Raw genomic sequence first — 24,814 nt, 5'->3', positions numbered from 1 at the left:
TGTGTGTAGTGAAAGTATGAAAGAACCAATAAACAAGTCATAGCTTTGACCAAATGTCATTTGTCAATGATTCACAATCTTAAAATGACATCATTGGAACTTTGAATGCATGCTCAGGAAATTTTAGAACAGGTGCCTCTGTACCAATTTTCACTTTCAGATGCTAATGCATTTACTGATTATCATTATTTTATTGTTGTAAAAGTGTTCTTATATCTGTTGCAGGGTCTGACGGGATGCAGATTGTTTCTATTTATTGTGAAGACACCTACCAAGGTATGACTGTCATGTCCGTCTTTCAGGCATTAAACAAATAATTTGGTTTCATTTTTGTCAGGGATAAATACCACAGTGTGTTAATTCACAGGGAGTCTGTATACAAGATTCACATATTTAAGGCAGATAGTAACAGTGTACATGTACAGAGATCACGTTGTCAAACCTACCAAATTCCCTTGTTACTAGTCAGTAAAAACTACTAGGAAATACTCTGGGATAGTGTTTTATTTATTTTTTGGGACAATTTTCATTTTATTCCATGATTTAGGGTAGAGGTTGTAATTAGGATTTCCTTAAAGGTCATTTATTTCATCAGGAAGTGGGATCCCTTGAAGATAAACTTAAGATTCATTACACAAATTGAGATAAAGAATTGTTTTATGTTTTAATCTTTGGTTTCTTAAGGGGAGGGATGTTCCCCATCAGGTAAAATAATCTTCAGAATTTCCTCCTTCACTGGAAGCTGATTCGTAGAGAGAGGTAAAAATGTATCACGCTATCAGACTTTCTAGATTGTGTATGTCTTTGCATAAATTTTATCCCAAATTGACAAATTAAACAAATACTTGGTATCAATTGTTGTGGACCAGGAAATTTTGACCTTGTGTTATTTTTGTCATTAGTGCATTAACAAATTGTTTTGTCTTGTGCTGAATTTTGAGACATTCTTGTTACTCAAGAGCTGTGTTCTTTGTCAGATTAGCTCTATAGAGGAGAGATGAGGCAAAATTGTCCAAATGAAGCAAAATATTCTATTTACAGTATAGGGACCATTATAGATTACATTGTACATGTTTAAGATTAATCTACATAAAGACCGAGCAAAACTCGTGCCCCACTCCCCCAGCAAAAAAAGGCCTTTTACAGTATAAAGATTCTTACAAATGGTTTAAAATAGATAAATAGATTCATCTGCCTGACTTTCAAATTCTAGTATGTTCAATTGTATGTAGTGTATAGTGTATGTAGATAACATCAAGCAAGTATCAAAAGGATAAAAGAGAAGAGTGGAGGATTTAACAATAGGTTTTCTGAGTATTCAGAATGTGTAAACAGTATGTGTATTATGTATTCAAGAATGTGTTAACAATATGTGTCCTATGAAGGCAGTTGTCTCTTAAATACAGGTGCTCATGCCTGTCACTGACAGATTATAACATTTTAGAGGTTCTATTTTTTTTATTTTAGTATTTCTGAGAAAAAAATAATTTTTTTCATTTTCTAGGTGGATCAAGATTTCAACTTTTTAGACATTCAAGGATTGGAAAGCAAAAAGAAGAATCAGGTAAATAAGAAACATTTGATGAATGATTGTAGTTGAGAATATTCTCATGAAAAATTTAAGTTAGTATAATAATTTTGTAGTTCGTGAAGACAATCACATAAATATGAATGGTAATTTAAAATTTATACTATAGTATGAAACAGATATCTTTTATGAGAAAGTAATATTCCATTACATTCAGATCTAGTATACTATGCAGTATAAATTGAAGTCAAAATGCTAAATTGAATGTCATTTAATTCTGAATTATTTAAAATTATTTAGTAATCTCATTTCATTTTGATTTAGCTGCAGGAGATACAATGTAGTAGTGTTGCAGCATGATAAAATGATAGAGTTGTTAAAAATGACAGCTCATTAAATGCAGTCAATTCACCAGATCAGAAAATAATGTAGTTAATGAGTGTTACACATAACTACTGTTAAGATTTAGGTCAGCTGTATGCTCATAGTTCTCATGCTCCTAAAGTCACAGGAATAATTTGTGTTTGAATTATGACAAGTGCAGCACTGTGCCTTCATGCATTTTATTATTAGCAAATTTTAAAGCAAATTACAGTTGCCTACTGTCAGACTCATGGTTCAAGGTTTGGGTATAGTATCAGATAAAAGTATTTTAGGGAGGGAGACCAGTTACAGGTTTGGGTATAGTATCAGATCAAAGTATTTTAGGGAGGGAGATCAGTTGCAGAGGATCAGTGGAGATGTACATCTTCTTGAATTAATGGAAGAAAGAAAATCACTCTCTGGGTTTACAGTTAATGTGACTTTTTAATGAATTTTGAGTACCTTTTTTCCCCTAAAAAATAAATGAGAATCAATAGAGCTAGATAGTCCAGATAGGTAAAAGTAAAAAAAAAACAAAAAAAAAAAAAAAAGATGTCTTTGTGAGAAAATCGAAAGATTTCAGCAGCAAAAGTGACCTTAAAAAGGAAAGCCATTTTATGGATGATCATGACCTTCAATTATGAATAATTTTATAGGCTCAGTGGAATTATTTAGGGGTTAACCTTCATCAATGATTCTGTGGAGGTCATTCAAACATAACTGTGTTCTATTTGACAGCTGACAATCAGTGTAACAGATGGCAAGCCTATCTCTCTGGTTACGCTGGACGCAGATTCTGATGACTTTGATCTCATGATTACACACATTGGCAGGTCTTTGAAAAACATATTCCCAGTTTTTCCAATCGAGTAAGTAAAGGTTCTACCCTAACTGGTGGAGCACTGGAAAACTGATTAATACAATAGAATAATGATGTGTACATGAATACAGTCTTAATGTCAATAGGAACCCTTATTTCAGAGGTTTCCTAATTCATAGCTGTAAGATATTGGTAATCAATGACCACATCATATATATTGAAATTAGGCAGCTTACTATTAGTTGACACACTGAATGAGATAGAAATGAGGCATGGATAACGATATATTTCTTGGACCTTCAGTTTCCATTTGTTTCATATTTAATTAACATAATTCCCTTTCTATGTCTTTAGGAGATTCATCAAGAAAATTGATGTTCAGCCATCAGATCGCCTACGACCAATGCAGGACTTAATGAAGGAAATAGAAAAGAAAGAGCAGGGGCCATGTGGGGGGTACTCCATTATGTATGCGTGTATGTGTGACTACCATAACACAGCATACAGAGAGGAGGTGGCATGGGTAGGTAGAGCAGGTGCCCCCTTTACTGTACTGCAAATCAACAAGCACCAACCACTCTAAGTCAACATCCAATTAATAAAAACATGTAACTTAATTCATGAAGCTATTTACATGTATTACCCTACTTGAAAAAAGAGGGGGGTGTATAGTGAGGGGGGGGGGGGGCATCCATTACACTTGGGAGTAGTCATCCCTTACACACAACTCCTCTAACACCAAGGAATGCAATTTAATGAAACGTTCACAAAATCTCTCTATTAAATATTGGCATTGTGCATCTCCAATTTTACATTTCATCACACACTAGAGAAGATAAGATTTATTGATACCAGTTTGGGGCCCCTCAGGGCATACAAGTAAAGAATAATACACATAAGAAGAAATTCAAAATTGATAGCAGCAACATCACGATATTAAAAGAAAAGAAACTAACTAAAGAAGATGATGGTGATGATTATAGCAGATGGGGATTACCTATAATAAATGTTTAAAAAACCCATATGATTAGCATACCTACAAAGAATTTGTAACATGTATATTTGCACTAGAGTATTAATATTACAGTAGTAATTCACATTCAATCCTTTGAGAAGGCTGGACTTTTTTAAATTTGATGCTGTCCCTTAAGGTTTAATGACAGGATTGTGGTTTCATCTGGTGTTAGCCTTTTTCTTCAGCCTGTACAATTTGTTTTATGTTTTATTTCTCAACCTATGACAATTTGCAGACATTTACTTATCAAACGTTAAGGAAGTGGATTAAAAAAGGACTGAAATGTCACAATTATTTTATAAGTTAGTCGTACATTTGTCTGAGGAAAGCTTCACGTAATTGTTATATAACTTGATATGTGACCTTGAGACAAGTATGGTTATATTCTGTTGAGTGGTGTATACAAGATAAACCTCTTTAAGTTAATTATATGTCACTAAGTACTGTAGGTCTTGTGTATTTTTGAAATGTAAAAGGAAGTACTTTAATGAAAGAAACTTGAAAGCAAAAGATTTTTTGAAGTGTTGGAAAAGAGGTTGAATTTAATTTGTAAATGATTTTGTTAAACTTTCACAAAAACTTGTTATCCAAAAACCAATTTAAAACATTTCAAATATGAGTTTAAAAAAAAAACTCGCAAAATAATAAGTGATGCTTTACTGAAAATGATATGAACTTCTCTTTTATATATTAATTTTATAATTAAGAGGAAGTTGCTTTAAATTTTCCCCTATTTTGAAGTGATGGGCAGTAACATGAATCTTGAATGTCACAAATTTGTGTCTCTTTTGTCTGGAGAATTTTATAAATGATAATATTGAAGGTTACTTCCTGGGAGCCTGATGGTTGTAGAAGCATAAAAATTAATGCTATCTTCAAAAACCTTCACTTTTAGTCATTTAGAGGTCAAACTGTTGGCATGATCATAATAAGCAATGAGTAAATTCTTGACCCCTTGATTAAAGATTCATGCTCCAGGGTTGGACTGAGATGATGACATATAATTATTGAAAATCCATATTAGTGTATTATAAAACTTTCTTTACTCAGCAGGCAAACTAGCAGGCAAACTGTCTGCATTATTATAATAAGCAGCTATAGCCCTCAACAAAAAATTGTAAAATTCATTTCCCCAGGAATATTTTAGGGATCAGACCCTAAGGTGGGATGATGTTGGTCATATATTGGAATTTATTATAATATTATGTCATTAACTCTCTTTATTAGGAATCTGTACTAAGCATTTAAAAAGAGACAAGAACAAGAAGAAAATGATTATAACATATAGATTTGACCGGTCTAGAATAAGAAGGCAAATCTGTATTTCAGAAAATCATTTTATGATCAGAAGTTTTTGTTTTTCAGGATGTAGATACAATATATTTATCACAGGATTCAAGGGAGCTAAATCTGCAAGACTTTGACCATTTAAGTCTAAAGTAAGTCACAGATCTAAAGTACATGTAAGTCACTCATGGATCTAAAGTAAGTCATAGACAGATCTAAAGTGAGTCATAGATCTAGAGTAAGTCAAACACAGATCTAAAGTTATACACAGATATTAAGTAAATCATACACAGATCTAAAGTAAGTCATACACAGATCAAAAGTAAGTCATACACAGATCTAAAGTAAGTCACAGATCTAAAGTTAGTCATACACATATCTGAAGTTATACACAGATCTAAAGTAAGTCATACACAGATCTAAAGTAAGATCTAAATTAAGTCATACACAGGTCTAAAGTAAGTCAAACACAGATCTAAAGTAAGTCATACACAGATCTAAAGTAAGTTGTACACAGATCTAAAGTAAGTCATACAAGATCTAAAGTAAGTCATACACAGATCTAAAGTAAGTTTTACACAGATCTAAAGTAAGTCAAACACAGATCTAAAGTAAGTCATAGACAGATCTCAAGTAAGTTGTACACAGATCTAAAGTAAGTCATACACAGATCTAAAGTAAGTCATACACAGATCTAAAGTAAGTCATACAAGATCTAAAGTAAGTCATACACAGGTCTAAAGTAAGTTGTACACAGATCTAAAGTAAGTCATACAAGATCTAAAGTAAGTTGTACACAGATCTAATTTTGTACACAGATCTAAAGTAAATCATATGTAGATCTAAAGTAAGTCATATGCAGATCTAAAATAAGTCATACACAGATATAAAGTAAGTCATACAAAGATCTAAAGTAAGTTGTACACAGATCTAAAGAAAGTCATACAAGATCTAAAGCAAGTTATACACAGATCTAATTTTGTACACAGATCTAAAGTAAGTCATACACAGATCTAAAGTAAGTCATACAAGATCTAAAGTAAGTCGTACACAGATCTAACGTAAGTCATACGCAGATCTAAAGTAAGTGGTATACAGATCTAATTTTGTACACATATCTTAAGTAAATCCTTCACGTCATGTACAGATAGATGTACGTTTGAAATGAATCCTGAATACTGTAGATTCCTAAATATATGTGAGGAATTAATTATCGCATAATTATGCGAGAAGCACCACTCGCGAAATAAAATTACTCGCTTTTATTTCTATGGTGCTGAAATCAATGTAAAATCACTTTATCAACCATTCACTTGTGAATTATTGTTCTCGCGATTTGACGTTAAAGAGTCAATTCGGGATAAAAAGTAGTCGCGAAAAATAAGGAATCTACAGTATTTATGGAAAACCATACGCTGACTGATAGCCATCTGTATTTTATGAATAAAAAATGTCAAAGAGAGAGTAAAATGCTATTTTAATTTTAGATCTGTTGATTTATCATTGATTTTCTTTAAAAATGAATTTCCTGTGAGACTCAGCATCTTAATGTCTGCATTTATTTTTTAGGGATCTAGTTCCCATAATTGGTGCTTTAGAAAACAACACGTGGTTCACAAAATTAACGGCCAGTAAAATCAAACTTGTAAGTCTTCTCTATAAGGATTGTCTTGAAAACATAGCCATTTCCTTATTTCATCCATCCAATGAAAAGCTATATAGAGAATTCATCATTAGCAGTTTGATGGTACCCTCATAAATCAGCTTTAACATAGAGGTGTCATTACTGATAATTTGAAATCAGTTATTGGTAAAGTAGGGTATACTGTAAAAGTAATTATTTTTGTGATAATCATACATGTAATTTAGTGCCTTTTGTACTGCTTCTTGTCCACTAATTTATGTACAAGTTAATATATGATTAAAACTAACACATCGTTGTTAAAACTAGTGCACTAATTTATGATTGCACTAATCAGTTAAATTTTGAGTGCCCTAATTTATGTACATTTACAATATTTAATGTGGAGATATTGAATACCCTGTCTAATGTTTATTGTGTAGATATTGAATACCCTGTCTGGTGTATATTGTCTAGATATTGAACACCCTGTCTGGTGTATATTGTCTAGATATTGAATACCCTGTCTGGTGTATAATGTGTAGATATTGAATACCATGTCTGGTGTATATTGTCTAGATATTGAATACCCTGTCTGGTGTATATCTTGTAGATATTGAATACCCTGTCAGGTGTATATTGTGTAGATATTGAATACACTTTTTGGTGTCTGTTGCATAGATATTGAATACCCTGTCTGGTGAATATTGTATAGGTATTGAATACCCTGTCTGGTGTATATTGTGTAGATATTGAATACAGTTTCTGGTGTCTATTGCATAGATATTGAATACCCTGTCTGGTGGATATTGTATAGATATTGAATACCTATCTGGTGTATATTGTGTAAATATGGAATACCCTGTCTGGTTTATATTGTGTAGATATTGAATACCCTGTCTGGTTTATATTGTGTAGATATTGAATACCCTGTCTGGTGTATATTGTGTAGATATTGATTTCCCTGCCTGTCTGGTTTATATTGTGTTGATATTGAATACCCTGTCTGGTTTATATTGTGTAAATATTGAATACCCAGTCTGGTGTATATTGTGTAGATATTGATTACCCTGCCTGTCTGGTGTATATTGTGTAGATATTGAATGCCCTGTCTGGTGTATATTGTGTAGATATTGAATACCCAGTCTGGTGTATATTGTGTAGATATTGAAAACCCTGTCTGGTGTATATTGCAGACTTCAGATGCCCAGAGTGAGATTCTGAAAGTGATGAAGCGAAACAACACAATAGAAGAACTGGACCTCAGTAGCACAGGAATCACGGTGTAGGTAACTGTTAATGGAGGATATTTATTTCAGGAGTGGAACAGGATTTATTTAGCTTATATTTTTACAAGTGCAAAACATGAGAGAAAATATTTTTTTAAAAAATTGTCTCTTGGGTGAATAAAATTCCACATCCAACTATAAAGCACTGAATTTTCTGTTTATTAAATGTTCTGTAGTTTTCCTTTTGCACATGTCTTTTTGTTACTTAGTGTTGTAGACTGTGAGTCTGTGACATCATAGCTGAGCAGATTTGAGAAGTCACAGCTAAACATTGTGAGATTGAAAATTTTCGAGACAGTTAAGCAATTAATGCCCCCTCTTCCTGTGCTTATCTCTCTCTGAGATACCCACTAAAAGTGACTGGTAAAAATATTTTAGTTTAGGCATTAATCCTTTAAGGAAGGAATTCTAGAAAATTATACTGAACAGAATGTTGCTTGAGACCAGGGAATCGATCCCAAGCAAGTGCCATTGTGATAGATAAATGTAACAGGTACTGCCAATGTGTAAAGAGGTTTTGCTAGTTGCTTACAGCATACTTAACAAAAAGAGTATGTAGCAGTTGAAACATCACCAAAGATTGCCTTCATACATGTTTGTATGACCAAATGGTGTGTCAAGATTCTGAACTGTTTTATCTGGATAAGGTCAAGGTCACATGGAGTAGCAAACTTTGTATAAAATTCTTTTCTAGCATCATAATCAATAAGTTTATTGTATAAGGTCATGCTTGTAGTTTTAAATTAGATATTGCTTTTATGAGAAGTTCCTTTATTTGATTAAGTCCAGGGTCACTTGAATTGCCAAACATAATGTTTAACATTTTATTCTCTATTTTTCCAAAAGTTTGTCTTATAGACTCCATGCAAAGTATTGTAGAGAATAGGCTAATAAGTGAAAAGAATATTCAAATATTTAAATTTCAGATAAAAACCATTTGATATAAATTAGTCTCCTGTTTTGTATGCTGATCTATGCAGATATTTTACAGAGATTTTGTACAGAAGTTAGCAACAGCCATTTTATCTAACACTTCATCCCAGCTACAGAGAATTGATCTGTCCAAGAACTCTCTAGAAGATAAAGGTTAGTCGTGCTGTTCTTACTTTGTGTCTTCTAGTGATCAGTATTTTTTTTAGGTCAGCTAATCACAACTTGTCTATTGTATGAAAATAGTGACTATTTTAATGTGAATTTTTAAGGTTTATGTGAATATTTTAAGTCAGTTATATGTTGAAAGTCATACTTAGAAGTCAAGTATGAATTTGTCACTCTTAGAATTTGCTACAACGTGCTACATTGTTTTTCCAAAGGTTGAAAATACAATGAATAAATTTTGTGGCACTGCCACACATGCTATTCCATCTAGTACTGTTATCTGAGTTTCTTTAGATAATTAAGGAAAGATTCTGAATCCTTCCATACTTTGCCCTTCTTTGTCTTTTTGTTCTAGTGAAGCAGGGAACATTTTTTTTTTCCAGCTTTGGTACATTTTATTGGATCACTAAAAAATCTGTCTCGGGGACTAGTGCACCTCGACATCTCAAACACAAAGGTCCTAGGGAAGGGGCTTAATAAAGTCTGCGAGAGTCTATCACAGAGTCCAACCATTATCCAATCACTTCACTCCCTCAACATTTCGGAAAACCCCAGCAAGGGAGAAGACTTACAAGTAGGTCATTCATAGGATTAAGTTAAAGTTGACGTGAAAATTATGCAAGTTGATGAGGTGCAGATCTCTTTAAGATGACAATAGCTTTTAATAATTTGAAGATATTATACCAGTAATTGTTAAATTATAGCTTATGGATTATTGTTTACTGTAAATGTACAGTTAAACTTCGTTATCTCAAAGTTGACAGGACCGTTGATGAACTTCGAGATATCCGGGGGTTCGACATATCGAGGGTTATAATTTAAATGAACTTCAAATAAACTTAGTGCAGTGAACATGTACTTAATAGTAAAAACATGTAAAAATCCTTCTTGTTTGAAATTCTGTATAAGATTTCTTTAATATACGTGTACATGTATTTAGCAATCAAAAAATTTTACATCCTCTTTATAATTCACAAAATAAAAACTTTGTATAATATGCACAGAAGTATAATCCGACGTGGAAAGTCAACCGCTAGCATCGTTTCCCATGTATACATAACCGGATATCGTCTATGCATTGTAAATTTAAAAACCGGTCGCTGTCAGAATAACGAAAATGAAATATACATCTTCTTTGATTGGAAAAACATGTTCATACATGTAAAATCAGTTAAAAGAAATTATTTTATCATAATAAAATCGAATGCAAAAGAAGAATCACGCATTTTTGTCTAACAACAGAACAACACTGAATCACAGGGCACTACAGCACAAGTTTTCACTGCGACACATGCTCACATGATAGTGTGTACGGACGATTGTATTTTTCTGCACGCTCATGTAGGGAAAATAAATTATAACTGCATTAATTTACAGAATTTTGTTTTACTTCGATGGTTATAATTTTCACTTTCATATGCATAAACTATGTATGTGCACATATTTCACATAGTATTAAATAGCGATTATCAAGATAAACGTACTCAAGCCACAAAACAATGAACGTGTCATCCACGCGTATGCATTAGACTAATACACACAAACTTTTGCTTGCATAATTACGATCGAGGTAGGCCATACATACACTTCGTATAATTATTGCGCTATTATCTGTTGATCACAGGAACACAGGTAACCCGAGCGTGACAGACAGGTGGGTGTTATCAATAGAGCATTCAGTTTACCTAACGGACTTCCTCATCGGAGCAGAAAATTATCCTGACTTCGAGATAACGCATGTGATTTTAATGAATGAGTACACAATTTTACTTCGAGATAACCGGGGTATTCAACATTACCGTGTTCGACATAGAGGGGTTTATTTTAATCATTTATAAAACAAATTTCGTCGGGACCGTGGCCTTACTTCGACATATCCAGGGTATTCAAGATATCCGTGTTAGAGATTTCGAAGTTTAACTGTACTTATTTTAGTGGTAATCATATTTTAGTGCCTTTCACGCTTTATGTTGTCCATTAATACATATGCACGCTAATGCACGATTCAATCTAATAAATATTATTATGCAAGAATTATGACTGCTCAAACAAGATTGAGGTAAAGTTAGAGTGGGCTAATTTAAGTATGTTTACAGTATGAGTTTGAGTTTGTAATAAGCTGGAATTTTTCAGTGTCTATACAATTTAAGTATGTTTACAGTATGTGTTTGAGTTTGTAATAAGCTGGAATTTTTCAGTGTCTATACAATTTAAGTATGTTTACAGTATGTGTTTGAGTTTGTAATAAGCTGGAATTTTTCAGTGTCTATACAATTTAAGTATGTTTACAGTATGTGTTTGAGTTTGTAATAAGCTGGAATTTTTCAGTGTCTATACAATTTAAGTATGTTTACAGTATGTGTTTGAGTTTGTTATAAGCTGGAATTTTTCAGTGTCTATACAATTTAAGTATGTTTACAGTATGTGTTTGAGTTTGTAATAAGCTGGAATTTTTCAGTGTCTATACAATTTCCTGGCCCAAGGAAACAACATCACATTTCTAGATCTCTCAGGAACAGACTGTGCTTTAGAACTGGTAAGGCCACATGTTTTCTTATCTTTTGAACTTGAATCAGAATTATTTAATTCTTCTTTAAAAAAGATTGCTTTTCCAGTTGATATAACAGTCTTATGATATTTTGGTATAGTAGTCAAGTTTTTAAAAAAAATTAGCCTAGTATTTGCATTTCTTCTTTAGCTGTGTGCTGCCTTATTAAGAGGAAGTTGTGCTTCTTTAACTCATTTAAAAGTTGCCAGGAATGTGTTTACTCACAAGAAAACCAAAGATGTGATTGTACAGGGGACGTGGAAGACATTTTTCTCCAGTGTTTATGGCCTGGAGTGCCTTGACTTGTCAGGATGTAGATTACCTCCAGAGGCTCTTAAGTATGACATTGTGGAATTTTACTGTGCAAAAATTTGGAATATATTTTAAAACTTAGTGACAATTGAAAATTTTGTTTCACAAATGTAATAATGATCAAATTTTACATTTGAATGAATAATTTCTCCTAATTTAACGTGATAAATCATTAAATTTGGTTAGAAAAACATTTATTTCCTTGAAGTTTTGTGAGTAATGGAGGAAGTTAAGGAAATTTTACCTTTCACTCTGACATTGAAACATGTTTATGCATTAGAGTAGCAGTTATGGAAGCCTTATTAAAACTATCCCCCCTGAGGCATTTTATTTTGTATACATTTGAGCAATGATGAAGAGTACATGTAAGTACTGAAATTCAATGTCCCAGTTAAAAATGTTTCTTTATCAATTCCTTCAGAGAGATGCTTCTAGGAATAGCATGTAATATGCACATCAAAGACCTTCACCTTGACCTCAGCAACAATGACCTTCAGTCACAAGGTGGACAGGTTTTAGGGAGTTGTATTGGAAATATCAGCAGTATCACCAGTCTTGATATTAGTAATAATAGTAAGTGTCTATATTAGTAATAATAGTAAGTGTCTGTATTAGTAATAATAGTCAGTGTCTATATTAGCAATAATAGTAAGTGTCTATATAAGTAATAATTGTAAATGTCTATATTAGTAATAATAGAAAGTGTCTATATTAGTAATGATAGTAAGTGTCTATATTAGTAATAATATAAAAGTGTCTATGTTAGTAATGATAGAAAGTGTCTATATTAGTAATAATAGTAAGTGTCTATATTAGTAATAATAGTAAGTGTCTATATTAGTAATAATAGTAAGTGTCTATATTAGTAATAATAGTAAGTGTCTATATCAGTAATAATAGTAAGTGTCTATATTAGTAATAATAGTAAGTGTCTATATAAGTAATAATTGTAAATGTCTATATTAGTAATAATAAAAAGTGTCTATATTAGTGATAATAGAAAGTGTTTATATTAGTAATAATAGTAAGTGTCTATATGAGTAATAATAGTAAGTGTCTATATTAGTAATAATAGTAAGTGTCTATATTAGTAATAATAGTAAGTGTCTATATTAGTAATAATTGTGAGTGTCTATATTAGTAAGAATATTAAGTGTCAATATTGGTAATAATTGTAAGTGTCTATATTAGTAATAATAAAAAGTGTCTATATTAGTAATAATAGTAAGTGTCTATATTCATAATAATAGAAAGTGTCTATATTAGTAGGTGTCTATATTAGTAATAATAGAAAGTATCTATATTAGTAATAATAGTAAGTGTCCATATTAGTGATAATAGTAAGTGTCTGTATTAGTAATAATAGTATGTGTCTATATTAGTAATAATAAAAAAAAGTGTCTATATTAGTAATAATAGTAAGTCTATATTAGTAATAATAGTAAGTGTCTATATTAGTAATAATAGTAAGTGTTGATGTTAGTAATAATAGTAAGTGTTTAATAATAGTGTTGATATTAGCAATAATAGTAAGTGTCTATATTAGCAGTATCTCTCTGTATTTTCAAACACTTTTATGACTGAATGCTCATATATATTTATTCTGTCTCAGACTCTTTTTATATCAAATTTCAGATTTCAACCAATCGATAGTGAGTTTACTTGATTGGATAAAGAGCAATCGAAGTATAAAGTATCTGTCGATTGGACAAAACTTTGACAACATCAAACCAAAGTAAGTACCAAATAAAAGGATATGGTCAATAACATTTTCTTAGAGTGAAAAATATATTCTGAATATAAAGAAACTATGTGTTGCATGCTAATCATCTGATAGTAATTAGAGAAAACTGTGTTTTGAGAATTTTTTTTTTTTATTAAAAATTAATATTTGATCATTGACATGTTTCAGACATATGACAGCAGTTATGGAGGGAGTTGTCAACCTCATTCAAGATGAATCCTGTGTAAGTTTCTCATTTTTATGTTATATGGAACAAATAGGATCATCTGAATGAAGATGAGAAAACTTCTCAAACTTCTCACAGCAATAGAATTTATCTGCTGTCTGCTCTTCTGTCTGTTTTTCATATTTTCTTCAGGTTTCTTCATTCTGCAGGTCAGTCATTCACAAAAAATGGTCGTACAACATATTCCAGTTCTCTATCTTCAGCATTACAAGTTTAAGTGCTAACTTTATATGATTAAGTACAAATTTGAACCAAATATAATCAACCATCATACTGTAGGTTGTCATTTATATGCAGATTTCTATATGTGATGAAGATTCAATTGTATTAAGTTCTGTTGTTCACAAACAGAATTGGGAAAGTTTTAGGGACTTGAAACTTGTTATTTGAACAGGAATAGTATTCCAAGATTTTCTGAGTTTAGTGTAGGAAGATTTTAATTAGTAATAATTATTAGCTGACTTCATACATGTATATTATTTTCTTTGCTGTATTGTATAGAATCTCTGTATCTGGCCAATTTCAGATTTCTGATCTTTTCTTTATTATGATGTATAGAATTTTTTTTGCTGGCCGATTCCAGAGGTCTGATCTTTTCTTTATTGTAGTGTATAGAATCTCTGTCGCTGGCCGATTCCAGACTTCGGAACAATCTCTCTGATATCATAAATGCCCTGGGCAGCAATGTAAGCCTAACAGAAATTGACATCAGGTAAAGAAAATACTTTAACCATTTTTCTTGAGAACTTTATTTTCCTATAATTACACAAGAACCATCTGCTTGTAAAAAATTCATATCTTCATATATTTGTTTTATTAAAGATTATATATAAATATTTACAAAATTTGTGAAAACTTTGTCTCGCTTATAAATGCCAATTAACTATCTTGCAAAAATAAGGTGTCACAAAAATTTGGTAATCTACAGTAGCAGTTCTCTTGCAGGAATGAGAATATAGAAAAATAATGCATCAAAAATTTCATATCTTCCTCACTGTAAAGCAAGTTCAAGAAATATCTAACACTACGTCATTTATGTTCGATTTCATTTGAAAGTACATGTATTTGCAGAAATTTATTTCATAAGTAAGACAGTTACAGATGTTTTGACCAAACATATCTTTTAAAGAAAATGCAATCAGATGAAAAAAAATGTATGTAGACTTTTTCTAACTGTGATATGTATGAATTTCAGTGGGAATCAGATTGGAGACTTTGGAGCCCGTATGCTCAGTAAAGCCCTTCAGATTAACTCCAAGTTAAAATGCATTTTGTGGGACAAAAATTTAGTCACGGCACAGGGCTTTGAGGATATAGCTGTAGCTCTACAAAAGTGAGTCCTCCTAATTCTATTGTTCACAGCATGAAGTTATTATTCAGTAATTTAATTCTGGTTATAACGTGTTATTTGATTGGACTTAAAAAAAAAAAGTATATATTTTTGACTGTTGTTGATGTCACAATATGACTTGAGACAGAAACATAAAAATCATTCTGCTAGGTGTTTTATTGGTTTTATGAGGACAAAACATCTTTATATTTTTTCACTTAATGGTAGAAAACTAAATTATTATAAGAAATGAATTTAAACATATCCAATTATGCTATATGAGTATGACCTTCGTTGCAACAGTATTTACTTTTTTATAAACCATATTACTGTTTATAAATCATAAACTGTCCCAGCCCAGGGTATACTTGTATAACTCAAGTACCTTTTAAATTCATTCCTTAATTGTTTGAAATACTTTTTTTTATGAGATGATATTTGTTGAATATTTCTATGATATAGTAGTTTAAATGCATACAAATTACCAGACCTTGGATATTCCCGTAAGACTTCTTAGATACAAATGGTTCTATAAGAAAATTGTATCACATGTTCATTTTTAAGAAATTAATTGCAGGAGAGTTATTAACAGGCAAGTTTGGCATGTCCCTTTGATATAGTCCTCTTAATTTTTTTTAAATACATGTATGTATAATTTGTATAAGAACATGTAAATAGACTTACACAATATTTTTACATTATTTTCCGCCTTTTGAAGATCTTTATACAAGTCTTTTTCAACTCTTACTCTCTTCAGTTATGTATTTCATCTGTATTTTATCATAGTACATGTCATGTACATGTATGGTACATGTATTTAAGTTGTCAATTTAAAGAAAAATTTACCTATGTGTCTACATGTACATGCAGAACAAACACTATCCAGTATTTTGCACAATGAAAGCTAATTTTATAATAGAAGATAGTTTTTTAAAAGAAGATTTGACCAATTTTTATCATAATATATTTTTTGATAGGAATTATGCCTTAAGAAAAATGCCCATGCCAATAAATGATGCATCTGTAGCCCTCCAGAAACAAGGGGAGAGAACTGAGGCTGCCCTTCAGAAAGTAAGATTGACCAAAGTATTCTAACTGATAGATGCAGTGTATGTTACATAGTGTATATGTGCATGTGTTTCCCAACAAACAGATGTAGAGAAAACTTGTGTTGTAGCTTCTGATATTTATGGATGTGAGTTGTTACTTACACAAAATTGTAAAAATTGTTTATTTCTAAAACTGATCTTGCATGTATTACCTCACAATACATGTGCAGTGAAAATGATTGTAAGGCTAAGTTTTCTTGTATGTGTTGTCTCTGAGTTTTTATCTCCTGTTACAGATAGAGAGTTTACTACAGAGGAATCACAGTCCACAGAAATTCTCCTCAGACCAGGCTTACAGACTACAGCAGGGCTTCCTCATCAGTTCTACACAGCAGGTAAAACTCACTGTACCAATCACATCAAGATAGATAAGAGGGGGGTTGTATCAGTTCTACACAGGCTTACAGACTACAGCAGGGCTTCCTCTTCAGTTCTACACAGCAGGTAAAACTCACTGTACCAATCACACCAAGACAGATAAGAGGGGGTTTGTATCAGTTCTACACAGGCTTACAGACTACAGCAGGGCTTCCTCATCAGTTCTACACAGCAGGTAAAACTCACTGTACCAATCACATCAAGATAGATAAGAGGGGGGTTGTATCAGTTCTACACAGGCTTACAGACTACAGCAGGGCTTCCTCATCAGTTCTACACAGCAGGTAAAACTCACTGTACCAATCACACCAAGACAGATAAGAGGGGGGTTGTATCAGTTCTACACAGGCTTACAGACTACAGCAGGGCTTCCTCATCAGTTCTACACAGCAGGTAAAACTCACTGTACCAATCACAACAAGACAGATAAGAGGGGGTTTGTATCAGTGCTACACAGCAGGTAAATTACTTATACTTATCACACCTACACAGGTGATCTGTATAGTACAACAGGAGGTTTGTATCAGTTCTACACACAGCAGATAAATTACTTATACTTATCACACCTACACAGGTGATCTGTATAGTACAACAGGGGTTTGTATCAGTACTACACAGCAGATAAAATACTTATCACACCTACACATGTGATCTATATAGTACAACATAGGGTTTGTATCAGTTCTACACTGCAGGTAAATTACTTATACTTATCAGTGTTACACAACAGATAAATTACTTATACTTATCACACCTACACAGGTGATCTGTATAGTACAACAGGGGTTTGTATCAGTACTACACAGCAGATAAAATTCTTATCACACCTACACAGGTGATCTATATAGTACAACAGAGGGTTTGTATCAGTGCTACACAGCAGATAAATTACTTATACTTATCACACCTACACAGGTGATCTGTATAGTACAACAGAGGGTTTGTATCAGTGTTACACAGCAGATAAATTACAGTTCAGTGATTCATTTTGGTGTGCGTCCTGCGTAAATTACGCACAAATTTTGCCCAGGACGCATTATTTCAATAAATGTGCATCCCAATGGACGCAATAAATTTATAGAAGGGCATGTACTATTTAAAATTATTTCGGTATAATCTGATTCAAAACTTGACCGATTGCATCATATCCACGTGCTAAGCGATATGCATGAACGATTTTAACAGGTATAAGGTTGCCAACAACAGGTCAGATTTCATAACTGCAGTTAAAAGCAATTATCAGAATATATTTGAGAGTTAGCATTGTTCGATTATCACTGATAATGTCTATACCGTGGAACGTTTCTGAAGCGAATACTATACCTTTGTATTTAAGCTGTAACCTGTATCATTGTTGTTAGTTTTTTTTTTTGATTTTTCCTTACAAGCTAAGAAGTATAAAATTTAATCATTTCTATTTCTGACTATTTGTCATTTCTTCTTAAACTTTTTTTTTTTTACTTCATTCTGCTTCTGTGCATTTTATGACCGATACAATGTGTGAGATCGTATACATGTACGATCTAAAAATAGAACCAAAGTGCACAGTGGACAATATATTATTTTTATGACACAAAATCACGTACAATCTTGGACAATTGATAGTAAAAGTATAAATCACTCACGGCTACAATAAAACATTTGCACTTTCGTGCAGTACCCTTTTTTTATTTCACCAGAATTTCCTCTGTAACATCTAATATACAGTACCCTTGGATTTGGACGCATTGATTTTGGCACGGGACTCATTGTTGTCATTAAGAGGGGTCCTTTGGACCCATGATAACCATTTTCAAAATGAATCACTGATTACTTATACTTATCACACCTACACAGGTGATCTGTATAGTACAACAGAGGGTTTGTATCAGTGCTACACAGCAGATAAATTACTTATACTTATCACACCTACACAGGTGATCTGTATAGTACAACAGGGGTTTGTATCAGTACTACACAGCAGATAAAATACTTATCACACCTACACAGGTGATCTATATAGTACAACAGAGGGTTTGTATCAGTTCTACACAGCAGATAAATTACTTATACTTATCACACCTACACAGGTGATCTGTATAGTACAACAGAGGGTTTGTATCAGTGCTACACAGCAGATAAATTACTTATACTTATCACACCTACACAGGTGATCTGTATAGTACAATAGGGGTTTGTATCAGTGCTACACAGCAGATAAATTACTTATACTTATCACACCTACACAGGTGATCTGTATAATACAACAGGGGTTTGTATCAGTGTTACACAGCAGATAAAATACCTGTCACACCCAGACAGGCATGTGTACAATGGGGGTTTGCATAGGTGTATACAACAAGTAAATTGCACTTATCAAAGCTTGACAGATGCTCTGTATAGTGCAGCAGGGGTGTTCCAAGAGGGGTTTGCGTCAGGCCCACACACCACATTACATATATCTTAACACCTAGACAGATGATCTGTACAATTCATTTGAAGTTTACTTTGATTTACACAATAGATTAAATAACAGTACTTATCATACCTAGATACGTAAGCTGTGGAGCAGAGATTGACATGGAGCTCAGTTGTCTAGTGATCAAATATATCTTGCAAATCAAAGATGGCTGCTTTTACTTGATCAAAGCAAAAACAATTCTTTTTGCTGGGCACAATTAAATCAGATATTCATCTTGTCATTTTTCTGAAAACTGCTCTCCTTAAAAATGATTAAAATAACTATATGTAAATATTGATGTAGGATTCTCCTGGATTGCATCATTTTATTTACACGTATTTGTTAGTTTTTGCATGTGAGGACCACATCATCTAAAATGACTCCAAATGTAAGTCCTTAATTGTTGCAAATGCAGCTCCCAAAGCAGGTTAATTGGGCTTTATGTTAGCAGACATGTCTCTTTTTCCTTTGTGTAATGGTGATTTGTTTATTCTCTGGGAACCTCTGCTTTTGATACCCCATGCAATCAAAGTTTATTCCTCTGTGTAAATTGTCTTCAGCTATAGGTTTTATGGAGAACCATTTGATGCCAAAACATGTATTTGTCAAAAGATAGCATACAGTTGATGATATGGTCTTGACATTGGGGATGTTTGTTCACTTGTGGAAAAAATGCTGAGTTGTGTTTTGTAATAGAAATCATTGCAAGCTTGAATTTAACTCAGATTTGTACATGCATGTGATAGATAATTTGTTATGAACCTGTCCCAAGGTTTTATTTACAAGGTGGTCAATTTGGGATAGAAACAAGAAGTGAAGCAGACGTCATGAGTTTGTAGCCTCATTGTATCTCAGCGAAGAGGACAAATTTGTCTCAGATTTGTTGGTTAATTATCACATTAATTTTTAACTCTACTCGTCAGAGATTACACACTGGTCAGGTGTTCATCATCTGTTAGTCTGTCAGCTATTTGTCTGTTCATTTGTAAACAATTTTTTTTTAGATATACCTTTTTTCCTATTTTTTTTTTTTTGGTCTGATTTCAATAAATGTTGGTAAACTTGCAAACTACATCAAGATACATAATTTTTAACATTAGTTTTTGAATTCATTGTGTTTCCATAGTAACCAAAAAAAAAAGAGTAATGGGATAAATTCTTACAAAACTGTACTCCTTAGACACTTTTTGTCTGGTTTAAGCAAATAACTTGGTAAAAGTTTAAAAAATTTACAGGTTTATGTGCAGCTTTTTGACATGAATTCATTGAAACCAGTAAAGTTGATACTTCTAGTTATAATAAATATTGTGAATAGTGTTTATTATAAACAATGGTTATAATATGTATTATAAACAATGATTACTTTATATATTGTAAACAATAGTTATAATGTGTATCATGAGCAATTATTATAATATATCATCATGAACAATTGATCTACATAAATAAACATTGACTAAAACAAAGTGATAACTCTCTTTCAGATGGTTGACAGACTTGTAGTTCAGGTTCAGGATGCTGTTAATGCCCTCAGTCTGGGCTCCACTGATGGCTTCCAGACAGATATTGACCAGGCCACCAGTGTCATTAAAGATGCAGATAATTCCAAACAGGTCAGTTACAGAACAGAAAAAAAATATCAACATCATGTATTTCATCAATATAAAAAGAAAGGATAGGTGTTAGTGAGGTAGCACGAATAAACACATGTATAGATCATACAATGAAATGCATGAACATAACCAGTCAACTATTCTGTAACTTGATTAATTCATTGTATACTGGCTCGCAAGCTGTACACAAGTACACTAAAGGACTCGAAGCTCCATGATTTTTTCTTCGTAATTACATGTAAGGAGAAACTTTTCTCAATTTTTTTTAGCTGCTACCTCATTTACAAAGAATAGCCATGAAATCAATAGATACAGGAAACCCAGTGGAGACTGAGTTAAAAGATCTGACTGATAACCTGAAAGACGTCCTACAGGCCCAGATCAAGGTATAATAAAATCTTGTCTATAAAATCATCTATCATAACAATCAGTAATATGATGAATTATTTTTCATTTGATATTATGTGAACAATTCTGGTAGTGATTTCATATATTTTTCTACCCACAGAAAACAGTTACAGACATGATTGAGTGCACAGGAAATCAATGCTCAGGAGTTACCTCTGATAAGGTCAGTGAGTTGTGAGGGAAGCAGTGGTATAATATGATTAGTCGATTTGAAAATATTGCTGTTTTGATTGGTTGATTATTTTAAATGTTTTCAGGATTTTATGTTTGAGTTAGTGTCTGGATGTTCTGAGAGAAGTACTTTACCTAAAGGTTTCACTAAACACCTGATGGATGGGGTAGAAACTGATATCTACAACAAAGTTAGGTAAAGTATTACACCCTCTATACAGTTTTCCTGTAATTATATTTATGTGATCTGTATTCATTGTGCAATGAATGTATTACATTTTTCTTTAGCGAGATTAACTTGGCAGTGGCAGCACACATATCTGACACAGTCATTGATGGTGTAATAGAGACATTGACAGACAGTCACAAGACACTGGTAAAAAACTCTCATCAGCTACCTTGTTACGATTTAAAGTGAGATTATGTAATGTACTTTTATTCAAAAACAGCTAGGATATTATGAAAAGGGGTAGTTATGTGTATCTCAGATAAGGTACCAATTAATTTTGATAAACACATGCTTGCCATCAAAGAGTGCAAAAAAAAAAGTAATGGGGCTGTTACTGTTACGTTTTACCATCACAGATGTCTCACCTGAAACAGAAGCGATCTGAGGATCGTCCTGTCTCCACAGAGTCTAAAGAGAAGGGGGTGGAGAAAGTGGAGGAAGCAGAGAAAGTCCCCCTCAGGATTTCCATCAAAGCTGATTCCCCTGGGGTAGGTAATAGGGTTTTATAAGTCTGGCTAGTACAAAAGCTATTTCTGCGGGGGATATTGATGGATACTATTATTCACAAAGCCTGAAGTCTGCATTATTTCATTTAGAAAATTCTGTATTAGAGTATGCTTGTTGTAGAACCCGATTCCCTTTACTGCTAGTCTTTAACGAGTGATTCTGTTAGTAGGAAATTGTTTTAAGAAAATACCCATTTATTGTATTTGTAAGATCAGCTCTTATGTCCAATAATATGTTAATGTGTTGAATAATTGTTCAAAGGCATCATCTAAAAGCAGTCATGTAAGTTACTTAGCCTTTTTTTCTCTTAAAACTTAAAAAAAACTTCTTTTTTTTTTTTTACTTTTTTAAATTTTTTTTTTTGTGAAATGTGCATGATGTGGGTTTCCTCTTAGTTTTATACTTCAATTTTTTTTTACAATTTTCTTTTGATTATCTTTAAAGTTCTTTTTTTCCCCTTAAAAATGGTAAAGATTGTGCCAGTTGATTTTCATTTTCAATTTTATGGTATTTGTTATCTTTTCTTTTGAACTTAAAATAAAGGATAATCTAGAAGTACCTGAAAACAGTGTAAGTTATAAATACATGTAATCTAAATGATAATTTCACTATTGTCTTCTACCTCATGTTAATTTACCCACATACACAATATCAGTTCTTTTATCCTTCTTTATCTATATTTAAAAAACTATAATTCACTTCAGATTGTGGGAGTTTATTGGCTGTTAGTCCACATAGTTTAGTTTGGAGGTACCTAGTTTGGGGGATTTTTTGGATTCATGACGATGATCAATCGATTGGCTTGCGTGATAATTTTATGCATAAACGCCTTCGGCGTTTATGCAAATTATCACGCAAGCCACTCGATTGATCACATCATGAATCCAAAAAATTAGACAGTTATTCCTTAAGTAAACACCACTAAGCCTATCACTTGGAGTGCATAGATTTCTTGAGCAGTGGCTCTTCCATCAATGAAATGTACAGTGATGTACATATCAATCCTACAATAATTAATCTACTTAATCCTACTTTAGATGATTATTTGTACAATAAAATGTCTTTCTTTGTTAGTAGGGGAATTAATGTAGCAGCTATTGCAGAAAAAAATTACATAACCTGCTTTTGCGGGTTATGCATTTTTTCAGCAACAGCTGCAACATTAATTCCCATACTAACAACGAAAGAAAGAATTTTATTGTTTAACACACCAGTACTGTCTCGCTGATGTTCAAGCCATTTAGAATTAGTTGACCACTTAGATCTGATGGAAATTTAAAGAGCTAAATTTTTCTTCTGGTGATAAGAAGCATATGCATGGAAAAGAAAATGAGTTTGTTCCGCTTATTTTTCTGTTTCCCCTAACATTTTGATTTTGATCATATCTCATGTGACCTTGTTTCTCCTTTTTGCATGTAACTTTAGTATATTGCGTACACGGTACCATTTCTACAGACACACCCCTACGTACGTATTTAAGTCAGATTTACACGCATATATAATACACAGAATTTTCCCCTGTTGCTGACTGCTTTGTGTATACCAATATTATATATCATTATTACCAGTCAGAGCTTAAGCATAAATCATGGTTAGCTCCAGCACAAAAAAAGACTCGGAAATTAGCGTGCAAATTAAGATGTTTAGGAATCGGTACAGATGTTACACGGACATGATACACTAATGCATTCAAAACTAGCCTGGTGAGAAATCAGTCAATCTACACAAATTTAACACTGAAATTAATCTGTTTTAATTTAGGTGTCTAGAGAGGTAATTTAAAGAGATAATTTAGGGGGAGAGGGCTTATAATGCATTATTTTTTTTTAAATTATACATGTAACATATAATGCTTCTTCACAAAAGTTAAATCTCACTTAAAGTCATGCTTTTACACGAAAACAGGGGATAATATAAATTTACCATTATGCACTTGCATTTAAAGCTCTTCAAGCACTTGCTACATTCAGAATGTATTTTGTTCTTTAAAACTTTGTTTTGCATGACCTTTTAATAGCATTTCTTCCATATGTGTATGTTATATACAGAGAGACACTGTATGATAAACAGGTTTTGGTCTGCCATGTATCAAATTATATCACTTTTAAATTTAACAAATATGTCCTAAAATTGAAATGTAAAAAAAAAAGTAGCCTTTGAGGATGGAAAATTTTTTCGGATACGGAAGTGTAAAAAATAATCTTAGAACACAATGTCATAAGTTTGTTAGTTAAAAAAAAATGATCTGTTTTCTTTAATGTTTAACTTATTTTGCATTCGAACTGTGCTCATTACTTGTATATATAATATGAATGAAATAATTCTTTGGGCTGTAAAAACTGTTAAAAATTCATTGAAAGATAAAAACTTTCCCATGAAAAAGTTGAATTAGATATGCACAGCTGAGGATTTAATTGGTTTAATACATTTCATTGATAAATACAGATTTAAGATTTTTTGCAGCTTCAAAATACTGTTGGCATTATTAAATTCTAAATAGATTATTTGCCCCCGTTATTTAACATGCTAAAACTTGACTAACGCTTTGTACTATATTGTCCATAGAGTACACCAAACTTAACCAACAAGAGAAAAAGTGTTCATGCCCGGAAAATGCGACCACCTACAGTTATTGGTAAGTTTTAACCATTTAAGTGTACACCATTACTGTCTCAGAGATGAACTGTGGTGAAAGACTCTAGAATACTGCACTTAACTGCATCTCCTGCATATTATGTACACGTAGGTCTAGAAAATGTATACATAGATAGAAATTTG

General features: G+C 32.4%; 1 protein-coding gene across 10 annotated transcripts in view; it reads left to right on the top strand.

Annotated features, from left to right (window-relative positions):
* The window catches only part of LOC133197713 (F-actin-uncapping protein LRRC16A-like), a 51,106-nt gene that overhangs the window by 12,840 nt on the left and 13,452 nt on the right, over window positions 1-24,814 (top strand). For 3 of the 10 annotated variants that reach the window (XM_061333887.1, XM_061333882.1, XM_061333886.1), the window contains exons 3-29: window positions 226-276; window positions 1,505-1,564; window positions 2,630-2,760; window positions 3,066-3,234; window positions 5,092-5,165; window positions 6,583-6,658; window positions 7,831-7,919; window positions 8,915-9,009; window positions 9,405-9,595; window positions 11,480-11,557; window positions 11,720-11,907; window positions 12,303-12,454; window positions 13,517-13,616; window positions 13,794-13,848; window positions 14,460-14,563; window positions 15,047-15,184; window positions 16,159-16,252; window positions 16,527-16,625; window positions 20,593-20,721; window positions 20,991-21,107; window positions 21,230-21,292; window positions 21,387-21,496; window positions 21,589-21,676; window positions 21,886-22,017; window positions 22,298-22,318; window positions 22,580-22,606; window positions 24,602-24,671. In XM_061333887.1, the coding sequence (XP_061189871.1) occupies window positions 226-276; window positions 1,505-1,564; window positions 2,630-2,760; window positions 3,066-3,234; window positions 5,092-5,165; window positions 6,583-6,658; window positions 7,831-7,919; window positions 8,915-9,009; window positions 9,405-9,595; window positions 11,480-11,557; window positions 11,720-11,907; window positions 12,303-12,454; window positions 13,517-13,616; window positions 13,794-13,848; window positions 14,460-14,563; window positions 15,047-15,184; window positions 16,159-16,252; window positions 16,527-16,625; window positions 20,593-20,721; window positions 20,991-21,107; window positions 21,230-21,292; window positions 21,387-21,496; window positions 21,589-21,676; window positions 21,886-22,017; window positions 22,298-22,318; window positions 22,580-22,606; window positions 24,602-24,671 (2,701 nt within the window). Of the gene's footprint in view, window positions 1-225; window positions 277-1,504; window positions 1,565-2,629; window positions 2,761-3,065; window positions 3,235-5,091; window positions 5,166-6,582; window positions 6,659-7,830; window positions 7,920-8,914; window positions 9,010-9,404; window positions 9,596-11,479; window positions 11,558-11,719; window positions 11,908-12,302; window positions 12,455-13,516; window positions 13,617-13,793; window positions 13,849-14,459; window positions 14,564-15,046; window positions 15,185-16,158; window positions 16,253-16,526; window positions 16,626-20,592; window positions 20,722-20,990; window positions 21,108-21,229; window positions 21,293-21,386; window positions 21,497-21,588; window positions 21,677-21,885; window positions 22,018-22,297; window positions 22,319-22,579; window positions 22,607-23,461; window positions 23,504-24,601; window positions 24,672-24,814 lie in introns of all 10 variants that reach the window. The other 7 variants (XM_061333889.1, XM_061333884.1, XM_061333888.1 and 4 more) reach the window with 4 other exon arrangements.

Source organism: Saccostrea echinata, unplaced genomic scaffold (assembly GCF_033153115.1).
Source record: "Saccostrea echinata isolate AGI-Se365-2 ecotype Australia unplaced genomic scaffold, CSIRO_AGI_Sech_v1 ptg000030l, whole genome shotgun sequence".
NCBI classification, from domain to species: Eukaryota; Metazoa; Mollusca; class Bivalvia; order Ostreida; family Ostreidae; genus Saccostrea; species Saccostrea echinata.
Note: the sequence above shows the minus strand (reverse complement) of the source record. Positions and strands in the feature narration are given on the sequence as shown.